The sequence below is a fragment of the Chelonoidis abingdonii genome, chromosome 2, assembly GCF_003597395.2.
Source record: "Chelonoidis abingdonii isolate Lonesome George chromosome 2, CheloAbing_2.0, whole genome shotgun sequence".
In the NCBI taxonomy this organism is placed as follows: domain Eukaryota; kingdom Metazoa; phylum Chordata; order Testudines; family Testudinidae; genus Chelonoidis; species Chelonoidis abingdonii.
In genome coordinates this window covers 148,365,818-148,393,673 of record NC_133770.1, presented here as the reverse complement: position 1 = coordinate 148,393,673, position 27,856 = coordinate 148,365,818, and the positions used below count along the sequence as shown (strand labels likewise).

Below are 27,856 nucleotides of genomic sequence, written 5' to 3'. Positions count from 1 at the left end.
CTTCCCCTGACAATGAGTTCCACAGGTTAACTGTGTGCTGTGTGAAGAATTACTTCCATATGTTTGTTTTAAAATGCCTGCTATTAATTTAATTGGTTGATGTCTGGTTCTTGTGTTATGCAAAGGGATAAATATCACTCGTTTATTCATTTGCTCCATGCCATTCATGTTAGCTTTTTTGTCTGCTGCTGCACATGAAAGGATGAACTAGCCACAATGACGCCAAGATCTCTTTCTTGAGTGGTAACAGCTAATTTAGACCCCATCATTTTGTATGTATAGCTGGGATTATGCATCCAGTGTGCATTACTTTGAATTTACAGGGCTGCCCAGGAGGGGCACAATTTTCCCCAGGCCCCGGGCCCCACAGAGGACCCCACGAGAATATAGTATTCTATAATATTGTAACTTTTTTTCATGGAAGGGGCCCCCAAAATTGCTTTGCCCCAGACCCCCTGAATCCTCTGGGCAGCACTGTGCATTATCAATCTTGAATTTCATCTACCATTTTCTTGCACAGTCACCCAGTTTTGTGATAACCCTGTGCAACTCTTCACAGTCAGTTTTGGACTTAACTATCTGTAGTAATTTTGTATTGTCTGCAAACTTTGCCACCTCACTGCATACACGTTTTTCCAGATCATTTATCAATATGTGGAACTGTTCTGGTCCCAGTGCAGATCCTGGACTGTGCTGTTTACCTCTCTCGACTGAGAAGACTGACTATTTATTCCTACCCTTTGTTTCCAATCTTTTAATCAGTTACTAATCCATGAGATAACATTCCCTCTTATGCCAAGACTGCTTACTTTACTTAAAAGCCTTTGATGAGGGACCCTGATTGTTTCTAATAGAAACCAGAATTCTAATAGATTGATGTGACACAATTTCTCTTTACAAAGGCCACTTACTCTTTTCCAACATATCATGTCCATGTATGTTCATCTTCCTGCAGATGTTTCCTGAAGAAATTTGGCATTATGGCCCTGATGCTGCAATTGTTCCACAAGCACAACTCCCATTCGCTTCAATAGAAAGATCTAGGTGTGGAATGCTTGTCAGATTTGATTCTCTATTTGTGAAACATTCATCGAACAGTTGCTAAGTTTGTAGGTGAAAGTTTGCACAGAAAAAGAATTGAGAATAGCAATTATTACATTTCACTTTTGGAATTTTCTCAGATTTACATTAAGCAGTTCTACCTAGCTGCAGGTGCTACTGTAATACAAGTACCGGTAATAATAAGTGGTGATTCCTACTGAAGTCAATGGATGTTTTGGTTACTTAAGGAACTGGGTCCCTATTCTATAGAGCTGTGGAAAAAAACTCTCTGAATTTTCATGTGAGGTTCTGAGTGCCGTTAGCACCTATTAATCACAGTGAAGTTACCCCATTTTACATCAGCTGATGATTTGGCCCATTATGTCTTTACTTCCCCTATGTATCCAATGCATATTGTGTAATTTAATAAAGTTTATTTCCCTTTTTTCCTCCCCCATAGCCACTGGACTATGAGACCAGAAGGCTTTATACACTGAAAGTAGAGGCTGAGAATACCCATGTGGATCCACGATTTTATTATCTTGGGCCTTTTAAAGATACTACAATTGTAAAAATCTCCGTGGAAGATGTGGATGAACCTCCTGTCTTCAGCAGATCCTCTTACCTTTTTGAGGTGCATGAAGATATCGAGGTGGGGACAATCATAGGAACTGTGATGGCACGGGATCCTGATTCTGCTTCAAGCCCTATCAGGTAATGTCATGGTCTCGCTGGATACCTCGTGATTTGAAAAAAACCAAATACAAAAACAAACACGAATATGTCTGGAGAAAATGGTTTCCCTTTCAAATTGCAGTTGATGAACGTTGAGGTAGCTTTTCCACCTAGCACTGGGGAGAGGAGAGCACGGAGGAATTTCTGAGGTCTGATGAAGAAGAACCCTTCTTCTGTACAACTACTAATGTCCACAAGGGAGAACCCCTCACCTGCAGACAGTGGGAGATACACAGGAGCTGATCTTTATCTGGGTGCATGCATAAGCTCCCTGGAAACCCCTTAGGCAGTTCATCAGCCCTTCTGAGCCTCAAAACTGTAGAACTTCCCTTGTTGTGGGCTTATGCAAGTTGATCTACCCTTGTCTCCTACTGTTACCCTTAGGGTCCTCATTATTGCCCACCAATACATCTCCAGGAGGTTTGTTGGCAGCAGCCCAATCCTCCACCACCATTTTCAAGTTCTAGATGAGCTTAGGCAAGCTTTCCAGGCCCTCCTGTGCCTAAGCCTGTGGGGTTTGGGAGACCCCTGATAAGCCTATGGTCCATGGGAGGGTGGGGGCTGTTGAATATCCTAATATTTTCTCATGTCAAGATCAGGGAACCCAATGGTGGGATGAAATGCCAGTCTAGGCTACTCCCCTTTCTTCTGTAATCCACCTAAGGTCCATAGGAGCAGGTCTTCCTTCCTTCACTGAGCTGAGTCCACTAAGTTTTACCACTCTCCTTTTCACTTGGTTCTGCCTCTCCTCCCAACAAGTATAAACTTTAGAAGAGAGACAATGTAGATTAAGTAACATCTTTTAAATGTCTGGTGGAAGAGATAAGCTTTCAAGTGTCACAGAGCTGTTCCTCAGGTCTTGAGAAGGTAGCGAGCTTATCTGACTAATTACAAGTCAGGACAGATTGATACACCTATGGGGTTTACATGTTGTAGGAGACCACTTAAAATGAAGTGGACAAGTTAACAGGTTGTGGGTGTGTTACAAACTGTTGTAATGAACCATAAAACCAGTGTCTCTGTTAAGTCTGTATTTTTTAATGTATAACAAAGTTAGGAATTTACATTCCCAGGATAGTCTTTTGAAGATATTATGCAGGTTTCCTTTGAGGATGAGAACTGAGAGGTCATACATGGAGTGATCTTGTGTGAAAAGTTTTCACCGCAGGTGGTGATGAAGACCATAAGAGAGGGTTTAGGGAAAATTGACTTTAGGATGTGGTCTCCATCGAGTATTGGATGTGATTGTTTAATGATACCCCATATGGGTTCCAACATGGGACAACATGTGACAACTAGGGGTGTGCACTCAGTGGAATTTTTGTTTGTATTGTCACAGGTTCTCTTGAGTATTTGGGAGTCACTTTCCATTATGTCATTTACCTCTTAGGTAAATGTGTTCATGTGTATATCCCAGACTTTCTCTGCAGAGCTAATTCTGTGATATCCGAGTACCTGGCTGTAAATAAGATTTCTTGGTAAGTATGTAAATGTAGTGACCTGTGGGTTTCTTGTATATAATTGTTTGTAGGGTGTCAATATTGAAGCTGATCATGATGTCAAAGAAGTTGATGTTGATGTGGGTGTATTCTACAGAGAGTTTGATGGATGGGGGTGGCTGTTGAAATTCATGAGGAAGTATAGGTTGTCTGTCCAGAAGATGAAAATATCATTGATGTGTCATGTATAATCAAACCAACAATATATTGAGATGCATTTGTATATTTTTGGTTTTGTGATGCATTTTTTGACAAATTCTTCCTTGAAGTGGCCCATGAAGAGGTTGCTGTATTGGAGAGCCATCCTAGTACCTATGACTGTTTCCATGGTTTGAACACAGTGTTTGTTGTTAAACAGGAAGTTGGTGTGGGTGATGTCCAAGTGTTGTACATTGTCTTGTAGGAATTTCAGGCAGGCAGCAATGCCCTCATGGTGAGGAATGTTGGTGACATCTATGAGGGCAAGGATGGCATTCTGGAGGAGGTTGTTAATATTGCAGAGTTTCTGGAAAAAGTCAGTAATATCTTGGCAGAAGTTGGCCTTTTTTTTTTGTGAATGCTTTGAGGATGATTTCTGAGAGTCCTGATATTCCTTCAGTGAGAGTACTGTGGCCAGATTATGATGGGTCTGTCTGGGTTCCCTTGTTTGTGTATCTTGGGATGCATATAGAAGGTCCCTGGGAGATGAGGCTATAGAGCTTTTTCTTGGACTGTTTGGGGAAGGATTTGATGATATCTTTAAATTCCTGTGTGAACTGGTGTGGGGTGGTCTTTGAGTTCCTTTCAGTAGTTGGTGTCAAGAGCTTTCTGTTGGCCTCATTGATGAAGCCATAAGAATCAAAGACTAGGATTGTGCTTCCTTTGTCTGCACTATGGTGGTTGGATTTCAGGGACTGCATACCAGTCCTCTGTGTGGTAGAGTGATCATGGTGGATGTAATGTTTCTCTGACCACTACATATTACTCCAAGTATGCTGAACAGCTATGCAGACCTCAAAAAACTGAGGCAGTATTTCTTGCACCGTACATATTCCAGGATGGAGCACTTCAAACAAGAAAATATAACATCCTCCCACATACTGGATGAGGAAAAAAAATCAGGAAGCCTACCTGCAGTGCATGCAGGAAACCCAAACCAATCTCTGAGTACTAAGCTTTAAAAGACTATTTGGACTTTGGTCGCATTTGACAAATGTGTCAAAATATGTGTATGTCTTGTCTGATTTACTTCAAATATGGTAGACACAAAGCATAATTTACTGTCTATGTGGCCAATATTCCTTTGTTTGTAGATTTTGAAGGATGGTAAAACTGGGCTTGTAAAAAAAAACCTGAATTTCAGCCTCACTTATGATGACTATTCCGGGTGGAAGAGTAAGAGAGCAGATGAAAATTTTGAACCTTTAAAGCACCCAGTATTGATAATGGATTTAATTATTGCTCCTTTATCCATTCTAACTTCATGTGACAACTGAAAATCTAAGTCAGGGTTTCTCAAACGGGTCACCACTTCTGTAGGGAAAGCCCTTGGCGGGCCGGGCCAGTTTGTTTACCTGCCCCCTCTTCAGGTCCGTCCGATCGCGGCTCCCACTGGCCGCGGATCGGTGCTCCAGGACAATGGTAGCTGCTGGAAGTGGTGGACTGTACCTCCCTCAGTCCCCGCCGCTTCCAGCAGCTCCCATTGGCCCAGAGCAGTGATCTGCGGCCAGTGGGAGCCGCAATTGACTGGACCTGCGGACAGAGCAGGTAAACAAACCAGCCCAGCCCACTAGGGGATTTCCCTACACAAGTGGCGACCTCTGTTTGAGAAACCCTGATCTAAGTAGTCAGGTTTTAGAATCTGTGATCTTAAAAGGAACAAAGTTGGTGGTTTCATTTGTGTTTTCTCTGACACGGCTTGATGAATGGAACCACTTCAACAGAATAAGCTATTTGCCCCATCATACTCTGTTACTGATATAGCATAATAGACTGAAGATGCTGTCACATCATCACTCTCTGTCATGTTAGTGTTTCTTCCACTGAATGACAGAAGGTAATTCAGTACAGGCAAGACATGTGAACTAATGGGAGTAATGACAGACCTTTAAAGTAAAAAAGTGAAAAGAATCAATGAGTCTTGATTTAAGTTGTTCAAGGAACAGATCAAGGCAGGACTTTCCACATATGTGGCAGTAATACATACAAATGTGTATGATTCTTTACCTTTTTTGTTATTTCTGTTTTCTGCTGGAAAAAACTAACAAACAAATTCCATAGTAGGGGTCAAATTTAGCCCTCCAGTGTGCATATGTTGACTCTATTAATTTCAATAATAGCTTCACACTTCTATTCAAAGAATCCAGCTCTTCAAAATGAGGATTATAACATTTTAGTTACTACCAAACCATCACTGGACAGCTATAGAATAGCAGATATTACAGGAGACAATGGACAACTAATATTTTGCATTCTTTATTTAGACGGGTTGTGTCCTTTTGTAATCAGGTTAGCCTGGATAAAGCTTTAATGTGATTTTTCTATTTAAAAAAGAAAAATTTGGGCAGCTTATGAAGTTGCCTACATGTCTTTTTTCTTTTTTCTTTTAACTAATGGAGATGAGCCGCCCTCTTCCAAAGCTTGGTGGAATCTGAATCCAGGTCCAGATCTGCATTCTACATGCGATCCTTACCTCTAAAAGGGTATGCCTAGACAGCCTGGGGCAGCGAGCCTCCTCTCCCAGTTTGAGGGGCTTGTTGGCTTGTGCTACTATGCTAAAACTAGCTGTCTAGATAGCACTTAGAACTGAAGCTTGGACTGGAGCTCAGGCTCAAAAGCCCAACCCTCTTCCTAGGTTTCTGAGCCTGAGCTCCAGCGTGAGCCAGAATGTCTACACAGCAATGTTTAGCACAGTAGTACATGCCCTGTGAGCCTGCGTTTGTGGAGCTGAGCTGGGAGGCTAGCTGCTGCAGGCTGTATAGGCATACCTAAATAGTCCAAACCAAAGCCAAGATCCAAATACCCCAAATTTTAGGTAGGATTCAAAACTCAGCACTGTATCTGAATTCTGTAGCTCAGGTCTTCCCTGTCATAGAAATCCGATTTTTAAAGTGAAAATAGGGTACAACTACAGAGAAACTGTGTGGCCTGGTGCTTCCTGTGGCACTATTCTTTTTTTTAACAGACTTGAGTAACAAGAGGGCTATTGTCTGTGATTTAGAAGATCTACAGTAGCTTCTGCAGGCTTTTAAGAACACTCGGATGATGTAGAAGGTGTATGGTAGCATAACATATACATAACCAAATATTTTGGGCTTATAAATATCATAGGATTGAATCTTATTCATCTGGGTTGTGGGACTATGATGTGAGAATTAACTCAAACAGCTGCATCGCTTGCCTGTTGAAAACCTGTAATATCGAACTTGACTTTTCTCCACATTAAAAAAAGATACAGTTGATGGCTACAGAATCACTGCTAGGAAATATAGACATATTGATGAAATATAATGCCACCAAAACTTGCCAGGCACTAGGGAATTTTCTTTAATTATAACTTGTAATTTGGTCACCTGGTTCAGAACTAACCAAACCTTTTACCCCAAATTTGAAGCAAATCTTTTGTGTGGTTTCAAAAAGTTCATATCAGTTTATTTTATTTCTGTCATTTTTGCATACCTCTGCGCTTCCTGGTTTAATTGGGACTGGAAGCATCAAAATACCATGAGAAAGGCTATTCCCATGGTACACTATTTCCAGCCTTGGTGAAATCAGTAAGTACTGGAAATACAAAGACAGGTTTTTGTGAAATTACTAGATCATTCATATACATTCACAGAAGCACCCAAACTCTTGAATGAGTCTCCAAAAAGATCATACCTGCATACTATTAGAGGTACTGGAGAGGGTTTTCAGAACAACTCAGTGTTGGCCTAACTATGCTCCCAATAAGTGTAGAGTTAGACAAACCTTCAGTGCTTTTGGAAATCCCATGATACACCCATTGAAAGGCCCTGATCCTTCATTTACCTCCAACCCATTACTGACTTTAGGGGTAACTTTGGGTGCATGAGAAATGCAGGTTTGGGTCCTAAATGTGAAGAATCAGAGAGCAATCTGATAACTGATTTCAGTTTGCCACCATGTGACAATATGACTTTCTCGACAAGTCAGTGGAAGGTTTGCCTATATGAGTATTTGCAAGGCAAAGGCTTTGCAGTACTGTACAAAGGTTCCTTAATATCATTAGCTTCATTAAAACTGAAAATCCTGCCAGTTAACATACTTTTAACATTTTTGATTTTGATTTTTTAAAACTTGATTTTATTTAAATAAATCTACATTAAACTAGGAGCTGAAAGCTTGAAACAGTTATTTCAAAAAGCGCAGAAATTAGTCGTCAGTCTGACATGTTTTTTTTTCAAATTGAAAGAGAATTTTCCTCTCAGAAAAAAAATGTTTAATTACTGATTTAAACAATGTTCTCCCCTCACTCCCCATAATTATTCATATTTTAATACAATATCATTTAGTTAAAAAGAAAACATTCACAGAAGCCTGTGAAATTTACAGGATAAATCGCAAGAGAAAATATAATGGATAAATCTATATTGAGATCATTCTTAGGATTTGTATTTTTCTGTGTATTAGGTTAACATTTTGAGAATGATTTTAAGTATTTTTGGTTTTAGTTTCAGGGACAGTCATGAACGTAACTAGCAGATGAACTGTACAGCATTTTAAAAAGCTTAAACTTGCAGAAACTAAGCATTTATTTCATCTAAATTATCTCATGTATCTTTTCTGATAGAATATGTAAAGAATCTGAATGTTATGTGATGTATTGTAAGGTAGAGTTGCTTTTTTTCATTTTCAATCACTCACATGACAATTTTTTTCTTTCTTTATCATGTTTAGATTTTCTTTGGATCGTCACACTGATCTTGACAGAATATTTAATATACACTCTGGAAATGGATCCATCTACACTTCCAAACCACTTGACCGCGAGATATCACAGTGGCACAATCTTAGTGTTATAGCAGCCGAGATCAGTAAGCCAAATCTTTTTAGTTTTCCTTTGTTTAAAAAATGATTTAAATACTTCTGGCACTCAGAATAAATTTCTTAAAAATAAATAGCATTCAGTCCAACTGCTGGTGCTCTATACATCTTTTCATTCATCTCAGACCTTTACAAGAAACCATTTTGATTACAAGTAAATAGAATAAACCCAAGGTAGCATTAAGATTACTATATCACTGCACCTAATTCCAGTCCCACTGACACAAAAGACTTTAGGTGACAAAAAAAATCTGAGATTGTTCAAGTCAACTCATGGGGAGCATTCATTATTAAATTCTCTGTTTTAGGGTAAGCACTATATCACTGGTAAAAGCAATAGTTTCTGATGATAAGCATGGTTGGTGCCCACCATTCTTCAGACTGCTGGCCACTGTGATAAATGTGTTATTCCACAGTATTTTCATACTGTGAGAATTCAAGGCCCTTCTGTGCTTAATCTGAACCATTACATTCATTTCTTTGTGAGGATATTTTGAGAGAATTTAACTTCTCAACTTAGTTGTAGTAATTAGGTCTCGCTAAAAAGGTGTGCTAATATTTTTGGAAAAGTTCAGGTCTTTTAAGGGCAATCAATCTGCATAATAATTGCTTGAAATTCATACCTGCCAAACTCTACAGTCACCATCCCTTTATAATGTATTACTGAGATTCTTTGAAAAGAAAAGGCAATATTGGAATATTTAGGACATTGTTTTTCATGACGTTCAGATTTTTGTTCTGTTTGCCATTTTCAAGAAATTTACTATGTCAAGTAGACATAGCTACAAACACTGATTCTGAGATACAGTGGAAACATAACCTGAATTCTTCACCGATTGTTCCCAAGATACCACAGCATGTCATACACTCAGTCAAAACAATAATTCAGAGTCCATCTTCGTTGTTTCCTATCCTATTCCAGAAACAAAGCAAAAACATATAAATGTTTAATATAGTTCTGTAGAGGAGTTCTCAGAAATGGATGATGTATGCATGACTTGCCTTACACTAAAGATAAGTACCTCAAAAATTAAAAACAAATGAAACCCTATTCAGTTTAGTGCTGTAAATTTGCATCCTATCCTACTCTCACAGAAGTTGGTGGGAATATAAGCCCTTTATTTGGTTGATTTAAAAAGTAATTATTATAAATTTATATTTTTTTCTTACAGGAATTTAAACATGTAGCCTGTGATTCTGTTCTGACTTACACCAGTTTTACACTGGTGTAATATTTTTTTCTTTAGTGAAGTATCTACTGATTTATAAAAGGGGAAGTGAAAGGAAAATCAGATCCCGAGAATATCCTTTTAGAATATGTTTGTTGCCATTCAGCGACAGCTCCTCAGCGTAAAACAAATTTGATAACATCCATTACATTTTGCGTTTAAAAAACAAACTTCCAGCAGAACAATACTCTTGAGCCCAACAAAAACAACAATTATCATTTAATTATCCTAATAGAGATACTTTTTATATATTACATTTGCTTATTTCATTAACAGAAGTAATGTTTATCTTCATGTAAACAGCCTAATTGCCCACTAGATACCAGTAAATGAATTTGTTTCTGGCACTAAGCAAAATCTGTTCTGAACACTGATGTGGCCTGATCTTCACCTTGTATGAGTCCAGGGAGCTATGCCAAATTACACGAGCTGAAGATCTGACCTTGAATGCTGAGCTCTGGAAGAATTTTAAAGAAAACAAACCTTTTTTTTTTTTTAAATGAGAGCAAGAAATCACTTGTTTCTGTTTTCATTTCTTTTCTTTTGGCAGACAATCCCAAAGATACCACTCGTGTTTCTGTTTCTGTTCGAATTTTGGATATTAATGACAACGCCCCACAGTTTGCTGTATTCTATGATACTTTTGTATGTGAAAATGCAAGAGCTGGACAGGTATGCTTTCTGTGAATACTTTAAGCTATTCGGTTTTGCTATGGCACTCAGTTTTAGGCCATTCTTTAAAAATGCTCGAGAGAGCATGCTGCTTGAGAAAGACTGTTTCTAGTACAGTTTATAAAATAAAATGAAGGAAAAGAATGGCTGTCAGTAAATCAGTCTTTAGACCTGCACAATAATACTTTACAATTGCGCCAGCATGTAAATTACCAAATTACTTTTCTTTACTTTTACAGAAATGGCTTTCTACAGGAACTCTATTAATTTTACTCTTAAGCTTTTGCATCCGTGGATCTGTTTTTGTTTTGTTGCTTTAGATGCCTAAGCATATAGGTCTGAAAGATGTGTTCTTAATTGGTTTCAGTGTTATCTTTCCAGAAGAAAGCAACATGCTATAAATATTTGGTAATCAAATTTGATTTTTTTTTTCAAAAAGAGGTCCATACTGTGGAGCTCAGTTGTACTTTGAATTCATATTTATCAGATTTAGAAACAGCAATGTCACACTTACATTTTTATGCAAATGACAGTTTTATCTTTCAAACATTTTCTGTGGGCGAATCAAACAAAAACATAAAATATGTTAATATCTGAACTGGTAACATATTTTTTTGTTTGGTTTTTATAGAAACCAAACAAAACAATACAGAAAAATATACTTGATTACAGTGAACGACTCTGCAGCCCACTGTTTAGTTTCTACTAGGCAGCTATCCATTAGGGCTGTTGGAAACCCAACAATTTCTCTATTACTGTATTGTGTGTTCCACAGCACATTAACCTGAGAATAAAAAATGTCCTCAAAAGTGGCATCAGTGGTATCAGATTGGCATGTACGCATCACAGTACAGTTGAAGAGAATGCGGAGGAGGAATACAGACATCTGAAAATAGTTAATTTCTTGGATGCCTTTATTTCCAGATGGCTAGCCCATTTTATCTATTTTTCTGATTTGTTTTATGAACTGTATAATCACTGGTATTGATTATGGTTATGATATACACAACTTAATCTCTCTGGGTCATTGCTAGTTTAATTCTATCTTCTTGTATATTAGTTCCTCCTTTTTTGTTACCGTAATTACAAATGACATATAGTCAAATTTAGACCTCACTGAATGGTGTTCCCCACTGATAAGTGACCACTGTTTATCAAAAAATGTTCAACCTCATGCTAGAATATAGTATTTTATGTAATGAGGTATTTAATTTCTTTATATTTTTAATCTGTGACATTATGTTGACTGGTTTCTTGAAAACTAATCTATTAAATAAGATAATTCAATATATTAAAATGTGAGCTATTGTGACAGCATCTAACGTATGCTCGATATTTTCCAAACCTACTGAAAAACTCCAAAGAGCTTACACTATAAATTCACAAGACAGACAAAGGCATAGACAAACACCAAAGAAACATAATGTATAAGTATGAGACGATGCAGAGTAGGAGTCTTAATTGTTTTCCTCCTCTTCCAAATCATCCTTGCTGCACTCCTCCAACTTCCTCCAGTCTTTATCCTCCAGTCTCCAGCTACCCTGTACTCTTCACCATATAGTCAGAGAGACAAACAAATCTACAGCCAGTTAGATGGTGTACATGCCAAGGGAAGCATGGAATTACAGTTGTCCTGTGACATCCTGGAGGTGGGGCAGCCTAAACAGTCTTTCACCTGCCCACAGGCTGGAAAGGATCTCTACCACCTCTTTCCTCTGTGAAGGAGGGCTGCGTTCAGCAGAGAAATCACTGGGTTAGGACAAATACAGCCAGATCTGTTCCAGATATTGACTGCTGTCTTGCCACTTTTTCTTTCCATTGGGATGAGACAGGCTGCTTACTCCAGCATGGTCCTCAGAGCAGGGTTTAGGAGCCCTCATGGCCTTACTTGCACAGAGTTTTGAGTAGCTGTTGAATCACTAACTATGATGGAGACTTTTAAATTTAGTTTTCATGATCAGTGCTCAATAAACAAAAACTGTTTGTCAGTTATTATACTCTCCTTTACCAGATCTATACAGACTCCCTTATCCTATGTGTAAATATTATACCTGAAAAACATATCCATCTAAGTGGCTAATTTATGGATTTTTCATCATTAAACTTTATAAAGTATGTTTTGTTTTTTGTTTTTTTTTAGTTGTTGGTTCTCTCTTCTGACTGTCTTAATTTATTGCAGATTATAAAGAATTAGTAGAAAATACCCAGTGTTTGTTAAACTCTGTAGTCCATTTCATCCAGATCGAGACATGTATATCTTTTTTGTTTTATCAAATATAGTTTTACCATCTATTTGTTTATCCTTTGCTCTTGGCATCTGCAAGTGTCATATCCAACAGTTTCCCTGATTAGAATTCTCCGATGTCCTTGTTATCATTAGCCTTTTTATTATAAGCTAAGTTCAAATAGATTTATTTAAAATTCACAGTCCTCATCTTTTCAAGTTGTAGCAGATTTATTTTCTGCCATTATTCTTCTTTTCTGGATGTATTTATAGGACATTCTTACTGCCTTTGATTCCTTAGTAGCATGATATCTTTGCTTTTTTTCTGTCATCATTTCTCAGTGATTCATTCACTCAATCATCTTTCTTATCAATCTCTCATCTCTTCCAATTATTTCTTACTTTAGTTCCTTCTTTGACCTTCTCCCATGTGTTTTAAATTGTATCGAGATTAGTCTTTCTTCTTTCAGTACTGTGTTTTTTACAGCTCTCCAAGCCTTACTCTTTTGTTTCCAGATAGTCATGCAACGCATGCCACACTAATGTACTGTTTGCTATGCATGATGTGTTAGGATTTCTGTACTCTGAGTAGAACACAGATACACAGGAATCTGCACACCAGATTTAGGTAAGTGGTCCATTTACTCCAGTACAGTGGTCAGTACCAGGAAGATTTAAGGAACCCTGCAGTGAACTATTTTGGAATAAACTGCCCACAAGGGAAGTTTTTTCCTAATACTGATCAGCTAGTGGCTGGTTTATGTACTGAAATAGTCTGTCTATACATTCCCAATCTTTTCACATGCTCTTCTCAAGGAAATATTTCCTTTCCTCTAACCATTTTACTCACCCTTGATCCCCCTTGATCCCCCTTATCTCCCTCTCTTGAGAAAAAGTGATCAGAACCATGCAGAGTGTACAAGATCTTTGGCTCCACTGCAGTTACTATGTATCACTCCAGCAATGAAAAGGGGCTGGTGAAGGATATAACAGTGTGGGGAATGACTGGTGGCATTTCCAGACAGCTATCTTTTCTTCTTCTTCTTTTTTCTTCTTCTTCTTCGTTTTGTATTTTTCTTGGAAAATCAAGAAGCAAAGAATGCAATGAGTAGAATATTGAAATTAGCTCAATAATAATTGCTGGTGACATCACGACAAAGGAATGTACACATGTAACTTTTTTGCTTTATGATTTTAGTTTCTGCTTTTTCTTTCAAAAACAAACCATAGGAAACAACCAATGTGTGATGAGAGGGGTCAAGGACAGTAATGTATGTTTGGATAATGGCTAGCATACACCACGTTGGCTTCTAGGAGTCAACAGTATACATATTATACATATAATATGTACAATTAAATAGTAATAGTGCATAGGAGTTATACATATTATGGCATAATATATTAGCCCTATGACATGCTTTTCATAGCAAATCTAAGTATATTCTCCACTTTTTTGTCACCAATATTATCACTTTCTCACATAGTGTGCAGAAAATATTTTCAAGTATTCCAAAGGAACTGGAGGTTTCTTAGGAGTTTCATTTTCTGAGTATTAACCACATTACTTAAAAAAGTAATTTTTTTGGTGTTTGCTGCAAAATTTAATTCATCTACTAATTCCAGTATACACATTTTGTTTTATATTCAGAACTGTGGAAAAAAAATTTCTACATGTTGTTTCAGTATATTTGTAGTAAGAAAAAAGTAGATGGAGTAGGTTAGCTGATGGTTGGTGGTATGTCCAGTGTTAATTAGCTTAAACTCGCTTTATGTACACGCTCTAGCATTCAGTAAAATCTGTTTAAGATTTTGTTCTGGAAAAAAACATAGGGATAATGAATAAGATGTATTTCTGACGTTCTGTTTTTTTAATAAAACAGTAAAAAGAACAGGAGTACTTGTGGCACCTTAGAGACTAACAAATTTATTTCAACATGAGCTTTCGTGAGCTACAGCTCACTTCTTCGGACGTATAGATATCTCCTGTCTGTGTGTTCCATTCTGTGCATCCGAAGAAGTGAGCTGTANGTACTCCTGTTCTTTTTGCGGATACAGACTAACACAGCTACTACTCTGAAACCTAAAAAAACAGTGTTGTTCTGACAATGAGAGATATAACTGAGCTTCCCACTCATCTATTTTACCTCCATACATCAGTGGGGAGACTGAGTTAATTTATTTGTTATTGCCCGCAAGGTGTTCTTTATTACTTAACAAAAAGTACTAATAGATACATTAGTTCGTTTTACCATGTTTTACCTAGTTGCTGCTGTTTGTGTGATTGTAGTATTTCACAGAAAGTGCCATGTGTTCTAGGCAGGTGATTTTAAGAAACAAAGAAAATTTGTGAAAAGTTTTGAATACTTGAGTCACATGATCAAGCATAATAATGAACCAAATTTAGTTTTTTATTTGCAGCATATTTGGCAAATCAGTTTTAATATTCAATTGTCTCTAAATGTGACCACCTATTTACTTACATTGCATGTTTTTCAGATACCTTTCTTAATATCAGAGGCAATGCTAACTTTCATGACTATTACAGATACAATATGGAACTGAGCAGGATTTAGCCAACTAAAACTCCAACAACATTGAATTAACAGTACAAATGTTCTTTACTTCCAAAAGAGATGAGTACAAGAGTTACAAGATCGGCTGTTTCCTATCACTCCTATCACATCTAATAATGTATTTTATGAGCAACTGAAGCTCAGGCTTGACCAATACTTGGATGGGAACTGCAAGAAGTTGTGTTAGTGAGTCAGGTGGCACACTTCCATACAGCATGGTGTTAGACAGCTCTGTTCTGCTTAGAGTGACCAGACAGCAAGTGTGAAAAATCAGGATGGGGGTGAGGAGTAATCAGGGGCGGCTTTAGGCCCCAACTAAAAAGGCTGGTGCTTGGGGTGGCAAAATATATGGGGCAGCATAATGCTTGGGCCCCAGCTCAAACCTGAGGCAGCGTCCTGGGCTGGATCCTGATCGCCCCGGGGAGGGGGCAGTAAACAGCTTGTTGTTCTGCCGCTAGAGTGCAGCGGGGCAGGGAGCCGGCTAAGTGTGGAGCATGTCCCTGCTGCTCTCCTGCGGGCAGCAGCCACCCCATCCTCAGGCAGGAGCCAGTAACGCGGCCCTGCCCTGGCTGAAGAGTGGCCGCTGACCACAGGAGATTGGTGGGAGCTGGTAGCACAGCCCTGCCCTGGCTGCACAGGACAGGTCGCTCCTCCTCGGCTTGTCCCCGCTGCTCTCCCACGGTCAGTGGCCACTCCCCAGGTGGGTTCTGGTAGCGTGGCCCTGCCTCGGCTGCAAAGGACAGGCGGAACATGGCGCCCAGGTGGGCCGCTCCTTCTCGGCTTGTCCCCGCCTCTGCCTCCTCCTTCTCTTCCTCCCCTCCACGCCGCCTTCTGCCAGGGAAGTGGCAGCCTGAGCTGAGACAAGCTCATGCTGGGGCCAAGGTGAAAACCAAGAATGAGCGGGGCTGAGATCCAGCAGCAGCCCCAACCCCCAGCCACGAAAGCGGCAGCCATGGGAGATGAATCCACCTTGGGCCAGATCCACAGTAAGGTAAGAGGTGGGCCAGGTGGGAGGATCCCCAGGTCCCCTGGGGAGCTTCTGCCTGCCGGAATCCCAGAGGCTGCTGCCTGCCTCCCGAGCCCCACACATGCCAGTGCCTGGAGTCTCCTTCTGCCTTCCCCCTGCAGGGGGCGAGTGATCTGGCAGAGAGGGGCAGCACCTGTCCAGCAAGCCCAGCACTTCTTCCTCGGCTCCTTCAGCCCCAGAGCTCTCTCCATTGCATGCCCCTCAGGTTCCCAAGTGGGTGGCCTCAGCACTGGGAAAATGCCAGCAGAGCTGGGTCCAGTGTGTATCCGAGCTCGTGGGGAGCTCTCTTGCCCCAATAACTAGCACCTTACCTATGGCAAGTACAGTAGTGCAATAGGAGCGTGATGTGAAAAATATTGTGTCACGTTGTGACACGGTCACTCAAATCACGATTACGTGTGTGTACTGTGCTGCTCTATCGGCACCATTCGCGCTAATTTCTATTTCGCGTCGGTGTCAGTGGTTATAGGGCTAAAATGCCAGGACAAAGATTAAAACAACTTTCCAGTGCTGCCTACTGGCAACAAAGAGAAAAATGGCAAAAAGAATTAGAAAAACTCTCTCGTACTTCAAAAAAGTATTTTATAAAAGTCGACAATCAAGGAGAAAGCTCTAAGCAATGCATTGAAGATGATTATTCATCAACTGATGAAGACCAATCAAACCAAAGATTACCTTTATCAACTGATAAAGATGAACTACTATCTGACCAAAGATTATCTTCGCTAACTGATAAAGACGAACAATCACAATCCATCCAAAGATTTACTACATCATCTGAAGAGTCCAGAAACAAAGAACTCTTATCCAGATCTAAAACTGAAGAACAATTATTGGAAGGTGGAGAGACTGATGTAGGATCAGATCTAAGTAGATGGCCGACAATAATTACTGATGCAATGCGAATGATTATTGTGAAAAAAGGTCCTTTAAAATTAGATCCTACATTTGAATATCCATTTAATGAGTTGAATAATCGATCTATGCCATCCAGTATGAAGAAAAAAATGAAAAATGGATAATTAATAGGTCATGGTTAGTGTATTCACAGACCAAAGATGTAGTTTTTTGTTATTGCTGCAAACTGTTTTGTAACTCGGACATTCTTCTGACAAATGCAGGTTTTAATGACTGGCGAAATTTGCATCAGCATTTGAAAGAACATGAAACATCAATAAATCATTTATGTTCATTGACAAATTGGATTGAGCTGTCAAACAGATTACATTCCAGTACAACAATCAATGCGGTACAGCAACGTCAACTAAATTCAGAAATTCTATGTTGGCAAGCAGTGTTGGAACGTTTACTGGCAATCATTAATTTCCTAGCCGAACAGTGCCTTGCATTCCGTGGATCCTCGGATATTTTATATGGAAATTTCTTAAAATTGGTTGAGTTATTGGCAAAATTTGATAATGTTATGGCTGAGCATGTATGAAGAGTGAAAGATGGAGAGATTCACACCCATTATTTGGGTAAAAATACACAAAATTAGATAATAGAATTAATTTCTAATGGAATGCATAATGAAATTTTATCAAATTTGAAACATGCCAAATATTACTCAATTATAGTTGATTGTACTCAAGATCTGAGCAAAACCGAGCAAATGTCAATAGTCTTACGATTTCTGAAAATTGATGAAAATGCAGAAGTGAAAATTTGTGAACACTTTCTAGAATTTATACCAGTGAATGAAACTACTGGGAAAGCCCTCACAGATGTAATTCTACAGAGATTGGAACACTGTGGAATACCTTTAGAAAATATGCACAGCCAAGGGTACGATAACGGCTCAAAGATGCGAGGATGACATGCAGGTGTACAGCAAAAAATAATAAATTTAAATAATTGAGCTTTTTTCATTCCTTGCCATGTGTATTCGCTCAATCTGGTTGTCAGTGATGCCGTCAAATCATCTAAAGATGCTGTTTCTTATTTTACCACAGTGCAAGCAATTTACAACTTTTTTAGTGCTTCTACACACCATTGGGCAGTTTTGAAGAAGCATCTTGAACAAAAACTCACATTTAAACCTCTAAGTCAAACTAGATGGGAAAGCAGGATAGACGCTGTTAAACCATTCCGATATTCATCAGGAGAGATTTATGATGCACTATTTGAAAGAAGCCAGGACTTGTCGTATGATCCTTCATTTTGACATGAGCTTGAAACATTGGCTCAGAAAATGATGCAGTTTCAATTTTCATGTTGCACGGTTATTTGGCATAATATTCTAAATCAAATTAAGTTGACCAGCAAAGTTATGCAGACCATAACCATAGACATATCCGAGGAAAAGACGAATTTTTATAAAACTCTGAAATATTAAAAAAAATACCATTCAGATGAAGGATTTGAAGAAACTGTCAAAGAAGCACAACAATAGCAGAGGATCTTGATTTTGAACCAACGTTTGCACCTCAATAATCCATTCGTCCTCGGAAATAAAACAAGACCGTTTTGTTATGAGGCTCATGATGATCCTGTTCTTGATCCAAATGAAAGGTTTAAAGCTGAATGTTTCTATTGTATTTTGGATGTAGCTATAACTTCCACTAAAGAAAAGATTTTGTCAGTTTCATGGTCATTGTGAAACATTTGAATTTTTATACGATATTGGAAATGTTAAAAATCAGTTTTTCAAAGAAGACCTCATGAAGCTGATAATGCTGACCTAATGAAGACCTGATAATGCTGCTGACATTGATACAGTAGTATTGTATGATGAATTAACAGCTTTATCTGTGCTAATATGTCCTAAAACTTCTCCTCTAAAAGTATAAGAATTTATAGCAAGAAATGATTTTTTCACTCCAAACACTGCTATAGTATTACATATTCTTTTAACATTACGAGTATCAGTGGCTTCTGGTGAGCACAGTTTCTCAAAACTGAAATTACTAAAAAAATTATTTGAGGGCCACCATGTCTCAAAATCGTTTGTCAGGACTCTCATTAATTTCAATTGAAAGTACTATTGCAAAAAATTTAGATTTCACTGACTTATTAAAAGACTACGCAAGTATAAAAACCACAAAAATTAATTTCATATAAATTATTTTTCATTACAGTGTATAGTTGAACTCAAATTGTTTGTAGTTGTGTTTTTGTTAAAATTAAAGGTTAAAATTACACTAGTAGGAAATTGTTTTATTTCACTAACTACAAATTCCCTGTTTTCATTTTTTTTTAAGTTTAAACAGTCAGAACAAAACTGCAAAGTGCAAACATGTAAAAGCCAGAACAAAAAGCGGGGGGGAGGGGGAGGGGGCGGAGCCAATTTTTTTTTTTTGCTTGGGGCAGCAAAAAACCTAGAGCCAGCCCTGAGGGTAATAGGAGCCTATATAAGAAAAAGACCAAAATCAGGACATCTGGTCACCCTAGTTCTGCTGAAGGTGCTGCCATTCAGATCAGGTGTACAACCAAGTGCCTGACTGCTTGTCACCAAAGATCCCATGACACATTTTAAGATAATCAAGGAGTTAGTCCTCAGCAAACTGAACCTGGATCAGGATGCTGCCCTCCTAAAATTCCCGTTAATATTTTATCTGGTTTAATTCAACCTCCTAAATCTTGTTTAGAAGCTTTGTTGACACAGAATGCTTGCTGTATTCCATTTAAGACATAGCTGTACCTCACTGATGGTGAGTCATCCCTATTGCTTGGAAAACATTAGGATTCTTTACTAAGAAAGAGGTTATATACAAGAAAAGTGTGTGTCTGTGTGTGTAATATGAACGGAATGTAAGATCCTAAATCAGTAGGGATATTATATGCCAGTGTCTCATCATATAATGTATGTATGTAGAAGTATGTCAAGCCAAATTTCACTGTCCTGTTGAGTTTGCCTATTGTCAGAAACAAAGTTTTTTGAAACATGTTTTTTTTCCTTTAGCCTAAGCCAGTGATCAGCAACTTTTGGCAAGCAGCCCGCCAGGTAAGCACCTTGGCGGGCTGGGCCAGTTTATTTACCTGCCGTGTCCACAGGTTCGGCTGATCGCGGCTCCCACTGGCCGCGGTTCACTGTCCCAGGCCAATGGGGGCTGCAGGATGTGGTGCAGGCTGAAGGATGTGCTGCCTGCTGCTTCCCGCAGCCCCCAGTGGCCTGAAAAGTGAGGATGGGAGGGTCTTTAGAGAAGGATAAAGGAACACAATTGAGAGAGAGATAGCCTAAGCTTTCAATGTGAAAGAGTTTTACCTCTGCAGTTCGGAATGACTGGAGGAGAGAAATGGGGAGTTAGATGAATGTTTCGAAGGCCACAGAGAGGAGGTTACCATTGCTGAGGCAAAGGATGATATTACTTTACAAGAGTTTTAATGTTAGGAATGAAGAAAACAGATGCATTTTGGAAATTCTAGAGAGACAAAGAAAGCAGGATTTTGCATGTCACAGAAGAGATGTCAAAAATGACAGGTAGATTGCAGGCTTGTGGATCAGGTCAGATTGTATAGCTGATAACAGTAATGGAGCCGGGAGGATATGTGGAAGGATTCAAGAAGAAACTTCAGTTTTTGCCAAGTTGAGCTTGAGCAGATAATGGAACACTGAAGGCGAGATGTCAGTCAGTGGAGAGGTAGTTCTGGTAACCATCAGCACAGAGTAATAACCAAGGCTGTGACTGGAAGTCACCCTGGGATGAAGCAGCAAAGATCTCAGGTTTACATCTAAGAGATGGCACTTGCCGTAGCTAACGGCCAGTGAAGTTTCAATGACAAACTACACAGGTTCACTGCATATTTAAATAGAAAAAATGGCAGGGAATCACCACTACTTCCTGCAATGTCGACAACAGGCTTTTTTTGGAAATCTGCACCCCAAGTAGTCTGATGCAGCCTAAGTTAGGAGATCTACCCAGGATCTCAGATCCCAGCTAGGGGCAACAGAGGTGTATGTGTTTTAGCATTTTGAATAGAATGTTTGAGAGTCATGGTAAACAATTTTTCCCTCATAAACTCTTAATTTACATGATTTTCTGTGCTGAGAAATGTACAAATGAATTTCATTACAAATTTAGAAGTTTCAAAGTGGTTTCTGTTTTGCAGTGTTTGACATTGAATAGTTTTTGTTTCCCTCATCTTCTTTTAACCCCTCTTCCTCTTGCAGTTTCCTCAGATTTGGAAGATTTACAGTGGCAGAGTTACTGTTTCATTTTTGCTGTTGCCAGTCTGACTTTTCAACACTCCTTCAACTTTGGAAAAGTTAGAGTAGGGGGAAAAAAGGAGATAATGAAAAAAAAATTACCTTCAATGTGGTGGGGGGATGATATTAAAACATTCATATTATTTTCAGTTTTCAAACATTTAAACGAAATACAAATTTCAGTTTGAACTGTAATGAATATTTTTGTTTTGAAATTGATATTTTCCTGTCAAAGATTTTAGCCAATTCTTTGTATAAGTTTTAAGTGTATTAATTTAATCTGAATTGCTATTGCATATACTTGCTAAAAATATACAGAGAAGCGTGTAAGGGGCAAAGGTGGGTAGCAGTTCAGAATATTATGGAGAGGTGGTCATTTTGATTTTATAAATACTGGGTTTAAACTTCACTTTGCAGTGTTTGGAATCCAAACTCTGGACCAATGAGCTAGGTTACTTACTGCTTTATTTTTTGCGCTTCATCAGGAAAAGAAGCAGCATATATGACGAAAGGTACATTTGATTACTTATCATATTAGATGCTATTATTTATACCATAGTTTGTTTTATAAATATGGATTTTTTTTTAAAGCTGGCACTGTTCCTTGAAGTAACCAGATAACTATATCACAATGCCTGCTTACTTTTGTTTTTCCTTGTCTGCAGCTAATACAGACCATAAGTGCAGTAGACAAAGATGACCCCCTTGGAGGACAAAAATTTTTCTTCAGTTTAGCTGCTGTTAACCCAAACTTTACTGTTCAAGATAATGAAGGTAAATACAGAGCTTGCCCATGCTATAAGATTTATCTTTAATTCCTAAGTTATTACAAGTATTTTTCTGAAACATTTGAACTTGTGTTTGCAAAAGTTAAGACCTGTTAACTGGAACAAAGGACTTGGCTTTCACGGGCCACTGAACCTCATACAGATAGCAGACAAAATTAATGTTGCTACTGTGGAGTTGCCTATAACCTTACTGTGCTTATGATCCTTTCTTCTTGTCCATAGTGACACTTATGGGATATATGATGGAAAATTGGGTATCAACAATTTGATGGAAATAATTTCCTTTATTTTAAAAGAAGAGTAAAGATTTTAATATTTTACAAACCTCAAATGTAAGTTTATATTGAAATAAATCTGGATCAGGATTTCAGTTGCATTTGGTGGCTTTACATGTTTTTAAAACATTGTGATTTTGTCATCTTTTGGTTTGGGGATTGTTATAAACTGAACGTCAAGGAACAATCAAGAGAGTCATGTTAACCCGCACTGTATCTAAAATTAGAAAGAAGTTCAGACTGTGAATCAAGACTGCTGAGTCCTCATCAGCTCTTATTTATTTCTATTATTAAAACAGTTTCCCAAATGGGGACACAACATTTGAGTTTAGCTCTAGAAGATGGTGGTGCCTAGCAGCCCCAATCATAGAGCAGGGACCAACAATGATAGGCTCTGTGCAGACAGACCCTGCGTCAAGAATCTTACAATCTAATTAGAAGAGATATGGGAGCACAAGGAGCAATGAGACAGGTCTGAAGATATCAGACTTTGAAATCTGAATGCTACAACTTCAGGTTTTTAAAACTGCTAGAAGACTAGCTGCACAATTGCTATTGAAATTCATGGGAATTGGGTGTCCAAATCCACTAGGTGACTTTGAAAATAGCACTGAAACCTGGTATCTGGGGGTCTTTCTAAGGCAAGGAGCAGCATTGTTCCTTTTTGGGTAGTTAGGAATCTTCTCCATTCTGATAGTATCAAATTGTTTGTGTGTCCTCTGGGTCACAGGACATTGTACCTTAAACTATATGAAGCTGCTCAGGACTCTGGAATGTTTAAGTAGTTCCAGTGGGGAGTAGATGAGGCAGTTGAAGGGTCATGATAAATGCTGTCTGTGACATGGATAGAACCACTACATGTAGTCCATAGATACATTTAGTACACCATAACCAAAATATAAATTCACTGAAGTTATATAAAGGACACAGACCTGTAATCATTGGAGGTTTACTTCATCTATTCACATTCAAAAGCAAATGGCATTGATCTGATTTCATCATTAAGCCCCTTATCTGGAAATGAATGAACGTATGCTCTGTAGAGATAAGCCATAAATGGGAAATGGTAGAGGCTTAACTTAGAAGCTAGTTTGGAGGTAGGTAAATGCCTACTGTCCCCAAAAGATTGTCAGCTGTCCTCAACATGCAGAAGATTTCATTTTATATAATCTTAATTCACCTTGTCAGTTTCAGTTTAAGCTCACAGAATCCTAGACTCAAAAGAAAAGAAAAATCATTCTAGGTTTAGTAAGTCTCCACAGCCTCCTGCACCCCCAGGCACCATGACTGAGAAAAGTTCCTCTGGCTTATGTACAAACAATGGAGAGTCTATTACAACAGGTGAAGGGAGAGCAACAGAGAATAACATGCAAGAACAGGATCTAAATATTTGGGTTGTGGGTCAGAGGCAGTGTATAGCAGAGGCTAATCTAATGCCTGATTTTTTGAGGAGGGAAGTCAATGAGGGGAGAATGAGAGCAGAGGAGGATTGACTAAAGGGACTCGCTTCTTAGTCTTCTGTCTTTGCTCCTTTGTAAAGCTGAATGAGGCTGATGACTCCAAGTGGATAGCCACTTTGGGTTTCTTTTTGTTCATTTGTCTTTTTTTTTTTCTGACTGTTGCCAGGAAAAGCTTTTAAGAGTTTGACTTTTTTTGGGGAAATGGGACATGAGCACTCATCCATAGTCTGTTTGGCTTGTGTTAGAATTATGAAATCAGCCAGCATAAAAAGAGGTGAAACAAGGGTGACATCAGATTGGAGGAACTGTAAAGGAACATTCTAGAATGCATACAATAGAATGTTCTTCACTTCTCTCAGCCTTCTAGCTCAAACCAAGTGCAATATTTTAATAGGGGATATATCCTGGGGAATAGATCCTGCCTATGCAGAGGATGGTCTCTAAGAAAATATATCTTATCCATTTCTAATGATATTCTACACTTTTTGTAAATAGGTTTCACTCATTAACTTCAATGGGAAGTCCGCTGGCAGGACAGATAATGCTTATCTAGCAGAGACTGACAATTCTGATCAAAGAGGAAACATTTGCCCTTATTTCTTGTTTTTGTATTTTTGTCCTGTATTAGTAGAAAGAGCAGCAGCCCTCCTGGCATCTCTGACTTGTAGGGAGGCTATCTGCACAGCATTTAATGCTATTGTTTACACTACAGATTAAGACTGTACTACTTTACACATAAACAGTATCTGGAGTACATTCACGTGTCTAAACTGTTTAGGAATACAGTATCGCGTTTTGATTTTCTGAATGCCTTTGTTAATCACTGACCCAATCACATTTCAGCTTGAGATACTGAGGAATACAATGCATTGGACAACAGCATATTGAGGGGAAGAAAGAGGCGAAGCATCCTTTTGGTCAAGTTGAAATGCCAGTAGAAAAAAGCCTGCTGTCAGATATTAAGGAAGCGCATTTTCCAGAATAACATAGTGAACCAAAAACTCTGATACAAAATGTTTGTGTATATTATATATGCTATGAATTTTGCATTTGACGAAGTGGGTATTCACCCACGAAAGCTTAAGTTCCAATACTTCTGTTAGTCTATAATGTGCCACAGGACTCTGTTGCTTTTTACAGATCCAGACTAACATGACTACCCCTCTAATACATGAATTTTATAGTTATATATTACACATTAGTAATATATATAATTATTTTTATCTGATATAGATAACACTGCCAGAATTTTGACAAGAAGAAATGGCTTCAATAGACATGAAATAAGCACCTATTTCCTGCCAGTGGTGATATCGGACAATGACTACCCAATCCAGAGTAGCACTGGCACTCTGACAATTCGAGTGTGCACCTGTGACAACCGTGGTAACATGCAGTCCTGTAGTGCTGAGGCCTTGCTCCTTCCTGCTGGCCTGAGCACTGGTGCTCTAATTGCTATTCTCCTCTGCATCATTATACTTCTAGGTAAGTTTTATAGAAAAATGCATCTTTTCCCAAATGAACTAATACTTCAGAGATATACAGGCCTGACCAATGGGAAGCTACTTAGTTTTGAAATATTAGTGATTATGTTTTGTGATACAAGATTCAAAAACTACTGTAATACAGTGGAAACAGATTATGCTATGATGAACTTGGATATAATAAAACATCTAGGTAACTAAGAATGAAAAATCTCAGGTTGTTAAATTGTTTCAACAAATTTCAATATGCAAATGGCCTTACCTGTGTACTTACAGTGAAGTTGTTCCCTTAAAAATGGCTAAAAGGGTTGAATTATGTAGCAAAGTCAAATCAGTGAACTGAGACTTCAGTTTTTGGCATTTACTGCAGAGAATTGTAAAATGTACTTTTAAGCAGATAAATAATTTGAGACACTTTTACCCCTTTACCCATGTGAAACCATTATCTATACCACTTTCTAATAGGAAATGTACTCAAAATGGTTGTGAGAGCCAAGAAAAGTTATCAATATTTTTCATCTTAAGTTCATGTAGTGATTCACCGTTCATAGGGAAACAGTGTTCCTTTCTCTATGAACTGATGGAGTTTACCCCCTGAAACCAGTAGATCTTGTGAAAACTAAATGAAGGTCAGGATGCTCCATGAGAACACGCACAAAAAGCCTAGCCCATGACCAACGATATTTTATGTAAACTTTATTTACTTTGCCATGAAATGCCGCATATACTTAATATGCTTATGATGCTAACATTTCAAATATTAAAATACGTGTCTGGTGTGTTGTATTGATAATAGATGTACCTTTTTTTAGTTCTCTCATGCACATGAAAAAAGCTCAGGAAATATTACGTAAAGGGCCAAATTTTGCCCTTAACACTGGTAAATCAGGAGTAACTTTCACCGATTCAGTTCAGTGCAATAGATTAGAGCCTGATCCCCTGCTATCATGCCATACATGGAATTTGTTTGTACAGACTCTTAGTCCTCACTTAGTGAGCTAAGTGGAAACTGCCAAGGAAAGAGTAAAGTTTAGGTGACAAGATGTATACACACACTTGTTTAAACCCTTCTCCTTGCTAGTTATGTATCTTTTATTGAATAAGCAATACTTTTTTTAGGGCTGTCAAGTGATTAAAAAAAATTAATCGTGATTAATTGCATTGTTAAAGAATAATAGAATACAATTTATTTAAATATTTTGGATGTTTTCTACATTTTCAAATATACTGATTTCAATTATCACACAGAATACAAAGTATACAGAGCTCACTTTATATTATTATTTTTATTAAAAATATTTGCACAGTAAAAAACAAAAGCAGTAGTGTTTTTTAATTCACCTAATAAAGAGGTTGCACAACATCATTTGTATAATTGATCTTACAAATGTAGAATTATATTTAAAAAAAGACTTCACCCAAGTATAAAACAATGTAAAACTTTAGAACCTACAAGTCCACTAAGTCTAACTTGTTCAACCAATCACTCAGATAAACAAGTTTGTTTACATTTGCAGGAGATAATGCTGCCTCTTGTTTACAGTGTCAGCTGAAAAGAGACAACAGGTGTTCGCATGGCACTGTTGTAGCTGGTGTCGCAAGATATTTACATGCCAGATGCACTAAAGATTCATATGTCCCTTCATGCTTCAACCACCATTACAGAGGACATGCGTCCATCCCGACGACGGGTTCTGCTCGATAACAATCCAAAGCAGTGCGAACCAATGCAAACTCATTTTCATCAACTGAGTCACATGCCACTAGCAGAAGGTTGATTTTCTTTTTTGGTGGTTCAATTCTCTGGTTTCTGTATCAGAGTGTTGCTCTTTTAAGGCTTCTGAGAGCATGTTCCACACCTCATCCCTCTCAGATATTGGAAGGCACTTCAGTTTCTTAAACCTTGGGTCGAGTGCTGTAGCCATCTTTCAAAATCTCACATTGGTACCTTCTTCGTGTTTTCTCAGATCTGCAGTGAAAGTGTTTTTAAAACTAACAACATTTGCTGGGTCATTATCTGACACTGCTATAACATGAAATATATGGCAAAATGTGGGTAAAACACAGAGCAAGAGAAATATAATTCTCCCCAAGGAGTTCAGTCACAAATTTAATTAACACATTTTTTTTAATGTGCGTAATCAGCATGGAAGCATGTTCTGTGGAATGGTGTCCAAAGCAGGAAGTGGCATACAAATATGTAGCATATCTGACAAGTACATACCTTGCAATGCTGGCTACAAAAGTGCCATGCAAACATTTGTTCTCACTTTCAAGTGACACTGTAAATAAAAAGCGGGCAGTATTATGTCCAGTAAATGTAAACAAACTTATTTGTCTTAGCAATTAGCTGAACAAGGAGTAGGACTGAGTGTACTTGTAGGTTCTAAAGTTTTACATTGTTTTGGTTTTTTGAGTGCAATTATGTAACAAAAAAAAAATTTCATTTGTAAGTTGCACTTTCACAAAAAGAAATTTCACTACAGTACTTGGAGGTGAATTGAAAAATACAATTTCTTTTATCATTTTTACAGTGCAAATATTTGTAATAAAAATAATAATGCAAAGTGAGCACTGTACACTTTGTATTGTGTGTTGTAATTGAAATCAATATATTTGAAAATGTAGAAAACATCCAAAAATATTTAATAATTTCAATT

The 27,856-nt window shown here is 38.1% G+C and overlaps 1 protein-coding gene across 2 annotated transcripts in view; it reads left to right on the top strand.

Annotated features, from left to right (window-relative positions):
* Nucleotides 1–27,856, top strand: part of LOC116820718 (cadherin-10) — a 162,339-nt gene that overhangs the window by 121,374 nt on the left and 13,109 nt on the right. For both annotated transcript variants that reach the window (XM_075062698.1, XM_075062697.1), the window contains exons 7-11: nt 1,502–1,755; nt 8,172–8,308; nt 10,098–10,219; nt 21,855–21,963; nt 24,946–25,197. In XM_075062698.1, the coding sequence (XP_074918799.1) occupies nt 1,502–1,755; nt 8,172–8,308; nt 10,098–10,219; nt 21,855–21,963; nt 24,946–25,197 (874 nt within the window). The remainder of the gene's footprint in view (nt 1–1,501; nt 1,756–8,171; nt 8,309–10,097; nt 10,220–21,854; nt 21,964–24,945; nt 25,198–27,856) is intronic.